This window comes from Centrocercus urophasianus, unplaced genomic scaffold (assembly GCF_019232065.1).
Source record: "Centrocercus urophasianus isolate 14NV4802_14NV808 unplaced genomic scaffold, USGS_Curo_1.0 seq_23, whole genome shotgun sequence".
Lineage (NCBI taxonomy): Eukaryota > Metazoa > Chordata > Aves > Galliformes > Phasianidae > Centrocercus > Centrocercus urophasianus.
Window position 1 is genome coordinate 597,593 of NW_024884789.1, and position 12,644 is coordinate 610,236.

Genomic DNA, 12,644 nt, shown 5'->3' on the forward strand with positions numbered 1-12,644 from the left:
GGGACGGGACGGGGCCGCCTGGGGACGGATCCCGCTGGGCGCGGGAAGGACGCGGGGAGGTCAGCGCGCACGGTTGGGTTGGAGCCAAGGAGCGCTGGCCGGGCGCGAAGGGAATGGGGGAAAAAAATAAAACCCACAACAAAACACCACCGGAAATCGCCGCAGCCAAACTCTGTCGGATCGCGCTCCGATCGGCTTCAGCCAGGCTGGGAGGAAGCAGGAAAAATGCGCGCTGCCAGGCTGCTCCCCGCGCGCAGCTCCCGGCCCCGCCGCTCTAGCACCGGAAAAGAGCAGAAAGTTGCTCAACTGTCTCCAAGGAGACTGGAAAAGTGCAAAGCGCAGTGTGGGGAGGGACGTGCTGCTGCCCAGAGGTGTCCTCGCATCGCTCCCTTGGTGTTGCGTCGACCCCTGTTCCGCACGCAGCTCTGCGGAGCTCACGGCATTCTTATAGAGCGACAGAGAGAGGACTGGGAGTCACTGGAGAGCACTGTGTGGCCATTACTGTAAAGAGCCGAAGGAATGGCATGCGGACATACCCACAGCCATTACCCTCAGCACTGCATCCAGACCTAATGCACCGTTCACACAGCACGGGGAGAATTAATGCTCTCAACCCGTCTCAACCCGTTCAGCCCAGCCAACACGGACAGCATGAAAGCATTTCCCAGAGCCGTGTGAGCCATCCCTCCTCTCCAAACAAAACGTCTGGGTTTGCTTTGGAAGCACAGGGTGGATGTAAATGTGGCTGGGTTAGATGTGCCCCCCTGCATCCAGCCATGCAGCTCCCAGGGGATGCTGCTGCTGACCCCACTGCCCGGTGCCACTGTTCCCAAAGTGCTGTTGGCACTCAGGTGCACTTTGAACCATTTCCTGCAAAATTCTGCCTTTTTTCTCCTCCACACCATCTCCTAGTTGTTGCTCTGAGGTGCCCCCCAACCCTGTGCCACGTCACCTTTTGGGACTGCTTATCTGGGCGATGCCCTCCCTGAGGTGACATCGTTGTGCCCTATAAGGGGGTGCAGACGGCTCCTACTCACCCCTCACCTGCACAGCAGCTGCTGCCTGCCAGCACCATAACCTGGCAGCTCCCCTTATGGTGCCGGCCCCACACCCACAGCACAGCAAAGCTTCCCAGCAGCAACCGGTGAGGTCAGTTGGAAACCAGTGGAAACTCCCCCAGCTGTAAAAGGTGTTGAACAAGCTTGGGGCACAACCCTCGTGACATTGTTTGCAGCTAAATAGGAATGGAGCTGACACACAGGCACGCACACGGGACAGCATGAGGATCTGGAAAGAGCTGCAAGCACGCGTCGGCCATGGGCTGCTGCTTGCTGAGTCAAACCAGCAGGAGAAGGCATTTGCAGTGGGAAAGATGCAGGGCTGCACAGCGCAGGTGTAGGATAAAGGTCACAAAGCAAGGGATGTGGACGGAGCACATGGTGACACAGCAAAGCCCTCTGGAGATGCACACCCACCCCAGCTGTGCACAATCCCAGTGTGCACCGACTCCTCCCAGCTGTGCAGCCACTCCAGAAATGCCCCAACCCCACGCAGGGGTTGCACAGCCCTGCACAGCCCAGGGCCCCCAGGGCAGTGGTGCTCCTCCATCCCGCGCATCCCAGCCTGACGCAGAGGATGGTGATGATGCTCTGAGCACGTTTGGTTTTTTCCACTGTTTAAATTCTTTACGTGAATTCCACAATCTGACCGTGGGCTCTCTCAAAATTCCATCGTAGGTGCAAAGACCAACCGTGGGAAGGGCCTAAAATCTCAGGGCAAAGCCAGCCAAAGGAGGAGCGGAGCCATGCGCTGCTCCCAATCCTTGCAGACCTACTGCTCGTGGAGGCACCAAGGCAGAAGTGGCTAATATTTAATGCAGCCCCAAGCCTGCATGTTTAATTATGCCCATTTAATTCATCAACGTGGTCTGCCTTGAGTTGCAGCCCTGCAAAACCTGGATCTTGCCCACGGATGGGGCAGAACGATGCGAACGAAAGCTGGGGACGTGCCAGCCTAAAAACCCATCCTATGGGCCAAAGGCACCCTGCATTGGGAAGCGCTTCCTCCCACCCTCCTCACCCTCAGTGGCTTCTGGCCACAGTGCCCAGCACAGCTGGCTCAGCCCTGCCATGCACAGAGGGCTCAAAGCATTATGGTGCTCTGCATCCATAGTTAATGCTCTGTGAGCAGCTCAGCCCCTGGGCAGGGGGAGGTGGCAGCTCCTCACCAGCTGCCTCTGCCGACAGAGCCTTGTTGGAAGGGGAAAACACGAAGATCCAGCAGCACAGCTCGGGGTTAATGGGATCCAATCTGCACCAATCTGTGCTGGTACTCAGGATAAAGTGAGGATTTCCATAAGAAGGCCTCTTTACGATCAAATTAATGGGTTAGCATTCCCCAGCCAAGCAATGCCATTTGGATTTTGTGTTATTTTCCGTCTGGTAATGGGCTTTGCAGAAGCAAATCTGTTTAGGTGCTCCCTGCACACGTGTGCCTGCAGTATCTGGGATGGGAGGCAGCAGGGGCAGTGCTGGCACCAGGAGCATCCCCAGGGCCTTGGGTTGCACAGATCCCAGTTCTGGAGGACTGCTGGACACGCCAGTGTCGGAGAGCAGCTGTGATTCTCCCATTAAAAAACCCATGGTGTTGCACCCACGGGGCTCCTGCCCTGCAGGATGAAGCCCCAGCACTGAGGAAGGTGACACAGAAGCATTGTGCAGCTGCAGGAAAGCCAGCCCTGCCATCACCTGCTGTGTTATTCCAGAGTGTGAGGAAAGCACTCTGTTAGAGCCCCCCATCTGCAGAGACCACACTGGGCACTGGGGCTCTGGTGCATTTCCTCAATGGGGTGACAGAGCACCGCTCTGTGATGGTTTAGAAGTGAGTGCCTCAAGGCCATGGCACTGCTTCAGCCCAGGTTGGCAATGGGCGAGCAGGGGGACACGCTCAGAGCCATGGCCCCACTGCTGGGGGAGGATCAGAAGGCAGTGATGGGCCCACAGGATGGGGGCTGCGTGCAGGACAGGAGATGCTTTCCCATTATTGCACTCCTATGTGGTTCTAGGTGCCACAGCAGGTGCCACCTGTAGCTCATCCTCAGCTAAAACACCTGAGAGCCATTCAGCAAAGTGCTTTGAGGCCATGAAACAAGAGGAGCTGCTAAAACACTCCCTGCCCTGATGGCGAGTGTTCAGGATGGCTTTGAGCCCACGCACTTCACCATGACAAACGTGAGCTTCATTGGACACAGAGCAATGCACAGCTTGGCACCCAAACGGCTCCTTCCCATGCAGGAGATGAGCAGAGCGCAGACACTGCTGTTCAGCATTCAGGAAGTGCAGCACATCCATGGGAGCCATCAGTCGCCCTCAGCAGATGGTAAATGTATCTCCTTTCACCACAAACTGAGCAGCAAACATTCAGACCCAGCACCAAGACAACATATGCAAGTCCTCCTCCATTCTTCCACGCAAAGAAAGTGCAAAGAAAGGGAAATCTCTGATTTCCCCCATGCCCACAGGAGGGGACCCCAGCAGCTCCGCTCTGTGCGTTTCCAGGACTCCAGCTCTGCTTTTGGGGAATCACGGTGACAGGCTGCACATTGGGACTGCTGGAGTAAAACTCAATTTTGAGTCAAAACCCTTCCAAATTCCCCATGAGGAGATGCCTCAAAGGCCATCAGGATGGCGGGTTGATGGCTGGTGATGCACTGGACGTGCTGGTGGACACTTCCAGCCTCAACGAGCTGCAGCCATACGGCCGGGGGTGGGGGGGAAGATACTGACCAAAATAACACAAGCACTCAGTGTTTACCTTAAGATAAAAAAAAAAGAAATTTATTTTACAATCTTATAAAGCAGCTTTACGTGAAGCACAAACATTGATCCATTTACTTTGTATATAAACATAGTAGAACCTTTCCCTCTGCAAAAAGTCACGTCTCGCCGTATATAAAACTAACATGTGCACATTGTGCTTAAACTGCAAAGTCTGTACAGCTTTACAAAGGACCACCCTTTACAAGAGCATCCTGTAAACAATTTATTGCATATTTAACACATGGCGTGTATACCCCACATGTAAAAATGTAGAAAAAATAAAGTACAATTACAAGGTGAAGGGAAATAGCAGCTTTCGGTGAATGTCTTGCACAATGGCTGAGAAAACAGCACGGCCACACGCGGACGGTTGTGCTTGTGTGTCACTGGTGTGCAGTGCACCACGCCTCCAGTCGGCTCTGTGCACAGCGAGCATCACGGGGACGTCGAGCTGATCTGAGTCCCCAGGACCTTCGTCACGTCGACCACCGGGAAAGCGCAGGGATCAACGCGACTGACTTCAGCCAAGCGATGGGCGCCCACGTCCCACCATCCCCTCCCAGCTCTGTATGGAAAACACGACCCCAAGAGGAGGCCTCACACCGAATCCCCGTGGCCCCACGACCCCTGGGGGCGGCGGGATGAAGTGACACAAGTGCCACGGCCAACAGGAACGCAGCGTGGCTATTAAGGACGCGGCGTGCCCAGAGCAGCGGCGTTGCCACCAACGCTCCGGGGCTGACCCACCCCAACACAACCATCACTGCCATGATCAACCCGATATTGAAAAACAAGAAGAAAGTAATTAAATAATAATTAAAAGAGGGCACGGTGGCCTCGGTAAGGCACCGGCACCGCTGCAGAGCAGCGCCCTGGAAGTGTCTCTCGCTTCCCCAAATCCAAAACGGGCAAAAACCGGAGGGGATGCACAGAGGGAGATGCTCTGCTTGCAGCGAGGACCGTCGCTGGAAGGAAGCACGTCGTTTGGGTTGTTTTCTCTGTGCACACATGTTTAAAAAAAATAAACAAACACAAAAACAACAACACTAAAAATAAAAATCAGCTCTGCTAACTTTGGTATTGAGATTTCTCCCGCGACGTCTGCTTTTCACATTAGCCGGTACGATCACACAGCACGCGTTTGCAGAGATCAAGTCATTACAAAGTCGCTTCAAATATCTGCAAGAAAAAAGCACTGAAAAAGCAAGAAAAGCAAACAAAAGCCAAGATGCACGCCGTCCTCGTGCCCAGCCTCTCTGCAGTCTGAAGCAGCTCTGTCCTCTGTAGGAGCACCTTAAGCCAAAGCACACCGACACCTGCAGCATGTCATGGGATCAGTGGAAAAGCCCCACAGCCATACATGATCACAGCACGCCAGGACGTGTTGGGAGCTTTTGTGCCTGGATGGGATGGGAGAGCAAAGCCCAGCAAGCCTGCACAGAGCTGACGACCTGGTGTTTGCTGTGCTACAAACCACACCATTGCCATCCAATGATGCCATCGCTTTTACCCTTCCAGATCCACCAGAAACCTCCACGCTGTGAAGGCAGACCCATGGTGTGGGTATGGGCTCACAAAGACGAGATGCAGACCATCTGCTCCTCTGCGTGCTGCCAGCACAGTGGAAGTGCTGGGGTTCTGTTTGATGACTGGTGTCGGGCAGCAAAGGCCGAGCAGTGCTAAAGCACAGACGGAGCTGCAGAGCCCTATGGGCTGATTGTCATTTTTCAAGTGCTGGATCTTGGGAAAGCAGGTTAAAAAACGAAAACCCCCATAGGACAGTGCTCAAATTACATTTCCTGCACGCTACTCAAAACCAGCTCCACGCCACACAGGAATTCAACACGGGTCTCCTACAGAACCAAGCCAACGCTTACAGAAACCTCTCAGATGTGATGAAAAAATACAGAACAGAACATCGGGCTCCACGAGAAGAGACTCCAGCTGCTGGGGAGGGAAGTGCTGCCCACTGCTGGCACCCCACGTGTGCCTGGCTCCCAGGTCAGGGCTGGTGCAGCCGCAGCGCCGGGCCATCCATGAGCCACCAACTTGTGCTTACGTGGTGTGACGCAAAGCCATACGGCTACAGGACCTCCAGACAGAGAATAAAAAAGGCCGGTCACCCCAAGGAGGGAATCCATACAGAAAGGAACACCTTGAAAAAGCTACGCTGTCCACTACCCAGGCTACAAGGAAACACACGTTTACAGCATTACACCACACCACCGGCGACGCTGTTCCAACATATACACAAATAGCTCCATTTCCAAAGAGGCCACATACTAACTTGTCAGGCAAGTGCTGGACTTTAGAGACCTGTATGGCTTCCGTAAATATCTTCCTGCAAAAAGCAAAAACAAAATCGTCCCCCAGCTCAGAGCACAGATGGGTTTTGCTTCGTGCGGGTAACGCCACGGTGGAGTGCTATAGAGAGCGAGCTGAAGTCCCCGATTCCTGCCCATCAGACCCAAAGGTTTTCACACTGGAATGCAATTATTTCAGGAGATCAGTTTTAAGGATCACTTCTTCAAAACGAATTTAGGATGCGACCTTTTCAGGTGTCCCCTCGCCGAGCTCCAGAAGCCCGAACCTTCGCCGCCAGCGGGCACGAGGGCTTTGGTTGTCAGCTCTAGTTGTGCTTTGCCCTGCCGCCCCGCAGGTAGCTCTTCCACCTCCTGACAAACTCTTTAAAAATCGGGGCCTCGTCGATGGTGCTGAGCAGCTGGAGCTGGTTGATGTGGGTGGTGTGGTAGTCCCAGCGCGCCAGGTTGGGAGCGGTGCCCAGCATGAAGTGCCGCAGGTCGTAGATGGTCCCGGAGCCGGTGTCGTAGAGAGGCAGCATGGCCTTCAGGGACTCCATGCCTCGCTCATACAGCAGCCGTGCCTCCTTGCCCAGCTTCTCCCCCGCGGTCTCCTTCAGGTCGTAGAGCCCAATGAGCGAGTACATGAAGCCGTTGAGCACAAAGGAGCTGGGCGAGGTGGGGTACTCCTCGTACCAGTCGTGCCTGTTCATGAACACAGCCTTCACCCCGTGCTGCTCTGACGGCAGCTTGTAGGGCGCAGTGGCCCGCAGCGCGGCGCTGAGGAAGGCGTGCTCCTTGGTCAGCAGGTAGGCCCGCACCAGCGTGGAGATGGCCTGGCCCTGCGCCATGGCCGAGTACCAGCCCGGGTCCAAGGATCTGAAGCCTTCCCCAAGCTTCCTGGTCACCATGATGGGCCAGCCGCCCCTCTCGTCCTGGTTCCTCACCAACCAGTTGCTCGCCGCGAAGAAAGCCGCCATGTGCGCGGTGGCCGAGATGGTGACGTTGTCGAGGAATCCCCTCCCCTTCGCAATCAGCCTCACCACTTTCTTAGGCATTATTTTGGTCTGCTTGACGGCCTTGGTGTTGGACAGCCCCACGCCCTTGCGCAGGTCGGTCACCAGGTCCCGCGTGACGGTGCTCCAGGCGGTGCGGGCCCCGATGCCGTAGAAGATGTCGCGCTCCCTGAAGGCGATGAGCTGCGTGTTGGAGACGTAGTGCACGGTGAAGAGCTGGTTCTTCTCTGTGGTCTCCAGCACCACAGAAATGCTCCCGTTGGTTACGAACTTGAGATCAAAAGAAATAATGAAATCTCTGGTGTTCCCGAGCTGCAGGGAAACCCCCTCGGTGTTCTCTGCAAAACAAATAAACAACCGTTCGGTGGGAAAGAGCTCATTTCTTTAAAGATATCAAAGATACAGAGCGCGGCATCCGGAGGTAACCAGACAAAACTCAAATGCTTTTAGGCGAGCTGATCAATAATTCAAACGGCCTCTGCTTTCTGTACATGTATTATTTAATTAAGCATGAAAGTAAAGCCGTGAGCGATGGCTGCGGCGGGGAGCAACCCACAGTCACTGAGCGTGCCGGGGGCTCAGCACGCAGCCCAGGCAGCTGCTGCTGGGAATCCAGGATTTGGGCAGAGGCAAGGAGAGTCATGGGGGATTCCGCTGCGCCTCCAGGTGATGCTGGGAGGACGCAGGCCAGGAATTTGGGGTAGGGTACGACCTTAAGAAATATGGTCACAAACAGATCTTATCATTTAGTAGAACCACAGAATCGTGACCGTTGGAAACGCCCTCTGAGATCCCCAACCCCAACTCACCCCACTACGCCCCCTGCCCACGTCCCTCAGTGCTATAGCCCCATGGAACCCAGAAAGAAGAACATATTAGAAGTACTTATTAACCTCTCAGTTGGCAAAATTCAGTTCAGTTTAAAACACAACAATAAGTACAGCTCCCAGGTGGTGGCACCTAATGCAATAGCACCTAATGCAGCTAATGTGTCTGTAATGCCACGTGCAAATGCCACAGCTTTGAGGCTGACCAACACTTAAAAGGCAGATGTTTTAAATTAACAGCTTTCCATAGTATAAAACCCTCCCGTGGAAGACCACTGTTTCTATTCTTCTACCTCCTGACACATAAAATATCCCATCATGAGCAAACAGAGGGCTGTGGCCACCAGCAATGGCTTCTCCATCTCCAACCACTCCCAGTGCATTTCATATCATGGGCACTTCTGCACCGTAGGTACCGCTGTGCTGTGCACAGTTCCATGTAAATAACTTCTGGTGCCACAACAAAGTGAACTATAATGGGAAAAGGAGCTTTAAGAAGGAAACCTAAAGGCTGCGTGTTCTTTCCACAGCCATCAGCGCCTCTGAAGCCATTACTTACAGCCATCTCAGAGAGTGGATGCAGACTGCAGCCTTCAGCCCTGCACATCACTCTGCCATCAATAAAGGATGAAGACAGAACACACAGCAGCTCTTTCAGCCTTCTCTCTCCCTGTATTTCTCTACTACAAAGACACGAGAGTGTTCGGCAGCTTTTCCCCAGAGGCCTGAGCCTAAGGTGCCAACTGCAAATTACTTCATTGTCTTTGTAAGTAATGGACTCATTAATTCTAATGGGTATTGATTGAGGAAAAACACATTACGTCCTTACCAACGAACCTGTCTGAGCAGAAAGGAAACTCCTGCATGAAATAATCCACTTCTCAAAATAAACCTCTGCTCAGGACGAAGCAGAACAGGGGAAAGTCAAGCGGGTAACAGCAGGCACGTGGTGTGCAATGGGCAGTGAGAGCCCACACACAGCCCCACAATGCCAAGGTTATGGGGATGTGGTGGGCCACCTCCCAGGGCCTGGTGGCAGTGGTACTGCAGCCTGGCAACGCCACCAACACTGGGAGCTGTTGGGGGGCTTTTGTTGCCCATCTGCCCATTAGGGGGTTTTCCTTTCCTCCCTTGGAAAAATATTCATCACCTATATATGGTCACTGCAACACAGAAGCTGATTTAGTTATACTCAGAGAGGGCGAAGAGCACAAGAAGTCATCCCTAACTGCCTGCACTCCCTCTTGCTGCCTCATTAAGGCAACCCGGTTAAACCAGAATGAGGTCTGCATGGCCCTCAAACTGCAAAAATAGTGGCATCCCAAAGAAGAGATGCAGGGTCCCAGCAGCAGTCCTGCACAGCGCATCTGCTCGGGATGAAAACTGCCCCTCTCTGCCATCTCACATCATACCCAGCTTCACATACCAGCTCTTGCATCATGCTCCAGCACTGCAGGCTGGAGTGCTTTGCTTCCATTCTGGGACCGAAGCAAGCAGGCTCAGGAAATGTGAGCACAGCTGCTCTGCTGAGCTGCACTGCCCTCCCCAAATATACCCATATATACCAATATACCCACATGTCTTTTAATTAAAATAAGGATGTTTCAAAGAGCAGTGATGGAGAAAAAACAGTAAAAACAATAAAATACACAACTCAATGATGTTTTCAGGTAAGGTCCTAAGGATGGAAAGCTGCTCCATACAAACAAAACCAGAGGAAACGGAGGAGAGCCCTCTGCTGAGCGAGCCAACCATCTGTCTGCCATAACCCACCTGGAGCAACAAAGTGTTTAACACTGGTGAACTTGGCTTTATCGGGCACTGTGGAAAGGGAGCAGCCCTTGGGCACGGTCCACTCGGCTGCCCTGCTGCCCCTGTCCTTCTCCTCAGCCGTTTCGTACACCTCGATGTGCGGGGGTTTCTCCGTCAGGTTTTTGCTGTAGTGACTCAACCCGTACTGTGCGATCTGGATGGGATAGAAGTAGCCCTGAGGCCCCCACTGGGTGGATAAGGGCACACCTAGGAGAGAGGAGCAACGTGAGTGTTTCATTGGCACAGTTTCACATGTCAGTGTTTGCAGTGCTGCACGCTGCCTTCCCCATTCCTTCCCCACCACCGATGTACTCCTGGCAGAGGTGAGAATCACAGAATAACTCAGGTTGGAAAAGACCTTCAAGATCATCAAGTCCAACCACAAAGGTTAACAGGCTTCACCGCCAGCTGGACTCAAGGAAAGTCCACTCACACAATGAACTGCCCCCAATGGCACTGGGATCTGCAATGGGGCAGAACTGAGCAGAGGGGAAGGGCAGAGCAGTCCTTATCGTGGTCCTCCCATCTAACTGCATCCTGATGCATCATACTGACTTTAACATGCATTTAAAACAGATTTTCCTCCCCAACCCCCACACGACATCCCATATAACAAATCCCTTTGACACTGCATGCATCTTTTCAAGTTCAATGGCTGTGTTATTGCTGGACTGTGGTTTGAGTCACTTGGTGCTAAAGGAGGAACCTCCCAACCCCGAGCTGCCCCTGTTACCTCTGCTGGGATGTGCCAATTAACCCAGCCACACACGTGCAGAACAAGGCAAACACACATTGCTTAGGATAGAATGGAGGAAAGCAGGATTCCCCAAAGCCCTACATTTTGTTTGGGGCAAATTCCCAATTGCAATGTAAGAATCCAAAGTGGGAATACAGCACCGTGACCCCCTTGCAGCACGTTTAGCACTGCAAGCTTTCTTGTGCACGTAAGAAGAGAAAAAGGAAGATGCAAATAAACAAGATGGCATTCGCACTACTCTCCCCTTTGGCAATGTCAAGCTCAGAAACTAATACTGCAGTGAAAATATTGCTTAAACTCAATGGGAAAAGGTACATTTTCATACATATTTCTGTGCTTCACGTTCCTAATAAATATCATTGATGGGGATGTGATGGTTTACTGCTGCCTAAAGAGAAAACCATCAGAGGAAATATTTGAGTCTCGTGTGCTATCGCTGCTCCTGGAAGCCAGCTCGCTCATTAGTGCTAAGCATCTGCAGTTAAAGGGTGCACTCGTTGAGACTGAAAGATGCAAAAAAAAAAAAAAAGAAATGTGCTGGAAGAGCTTGACTTGAAATTCATACAAGATGACAAGATTAAATTCTCCAGGTCATAGGACATAACAACGCATTAACCTTGCAGAAAGGGAGAAGGTGAAAATACAGCACGAGGTTTTCATCACGCAACAACGTGAGCGTTACCAGGGCTGGAAGCATGCGAGGCAAGAGCTAAACCTGGCTGAGTGTTTTAGTATTCAAACTCTTCCTCTACAAGCACTTCTCAGCCCTGTTTGCTGGCTGCTAACTATTGCCTTTACAATAGCCAGGCTCTGGCACAAGGATGGCTCTTAAAACACTTGCTGCAAAAAAAGGGAGGCCAATAGAGGAATAACCAAACAGTCAGGTGTGAAACGTGCCTGTTCCCTAAGCTGTATTCAGTCAGCAATTACTGCAACGAGAGGAAAGGAACCCCTCTCCCCAGCCTTCTGCACACAGAGGATGCGTAGCTACTGGGATGTGCTCACACCTTTGGTAATGAAGGTGTTCCAGGAGGGCTCTGCCTACACCCTGCTCCCAGCACACATAATCACGCCACAAAAACAAGTGTAAGGAAAGTTCACAACTTGAGCTGAGAGATGTCAGCCCTTTTAACAGCCCAGCTTCATCGCCACAGTATGTTACCCCTATCCAAAGCAGTCCTTTTCCCTTCTCCGAAACCCATTTGGCATTTGGACAAAGGATCTTGAACCAGAAGCGCTTGTTCGGCTGATGCCCAAGTGAAAAAGACAAATTAACCTCAAAAAACAAGTTGATGTGATGCTGCAGACTGCACCACATTTCTTGATCCCCAATGCATTTTCATCCACGCTGTCGTGACAAAATTAGGAGCCCTCTGCATCTCAAACGACAACAGCAAATTTCAAGAAGCATTTCAACCGAAAAGGAAAACGTGGAGCACAAACCTTCAACACCACTTATGCACTTCACTCTGTCTCGAACCTCTACGTTGTAGCCCTCGAAGGACATAAAGACCCCATCCGGGTGGTAAGGTGCTCTCTGTGTGTATACTTTGGAGTAGCTATGAGAGAATTCAAACCTGTCATAACCATCGTACTGAGCAATTTTCCCATAAACCTCAAAGTATTTCTCTACCCAGCTGAACGGCAGGAAGACCTCGCTGCCTTCCCTCCTCCCTTTGATGGTGTGCTCGTCGTTGATCAGACAGTCTATCTCTTCATACTTCAGCCCCGGGGCTTTGTTGAAGCCTCCCACGACGGGAGGAGCTTTCTGCTGTTCCTGGGGTGATGCTTCCTCGCTCTGCTTGGCCACATCCCGTGCGGGGCCACTGCTGGCAGCGGCCGCGCGGCGCTCGGGGCCACCGGGGCTGCGGGGGAACGGGCCGGCCCCATCCGAGGAGCATCTGTTCCACAGCAGCACCGTCACCAGCGTGAAGAGAGCGCAGATGATGATCAGAGTCTTGTAGTTGACCCGAGCTGCCAAGCAACGCATATTCACACCATACCTGCAAAACAAAGGGAGAGGCGTTCAGGGAGCGGAGCGGGCTTGGGGCTGGAACTACTGACACAACCACGTGTTTGGGAAAGACCTCAGAGGTCCTTGAGTCCAAGCATTG

General features: G+C 52.7%; 1 protein-coding gene across 4 annotated transcripts in view; it reads right to left on the bottom strand.

Moving 5' to 3' along the window:
* Positions 1–3,844: 3,844 nt before the first annotated feature.
* The window catches only part of GLCE (glucuronic acid epimerase), a 33,913-nt gene continuing 25,113 nt past the window's right edge, over positions 3,845–12,644 (bottom strand). For 3 of the 4 annotated variants that reach the window (XM_042824146.1, XM_042824144.1, XM_042824145.1), the window contains exons 2-4: positions 11,974–12,533; positions 9,735–9,980; positions 3,845–7,472 (exon numbers count right to left, since the gene is read on the bottom strand). In XM_042824146.1, coding sequence (XP_042680080.1) covers positions 6,448–7,472; positions 9,735–9,980; positions 11,974–12,520 — 1,818 coding nt within the window. In that variant the 5' untranslated portion in view covers positions 12,521–12,533 and the 3' untranslated portion in view covers positions 3,845–6,447. Of the gene's footprint in view, positions 7,473–9,734; positions 9,981–11,973; positions 12,534–12,644 lie in introns of those variants that run through there. The other variant, XM_042824147.1, reaches the window with a different exon arrangement.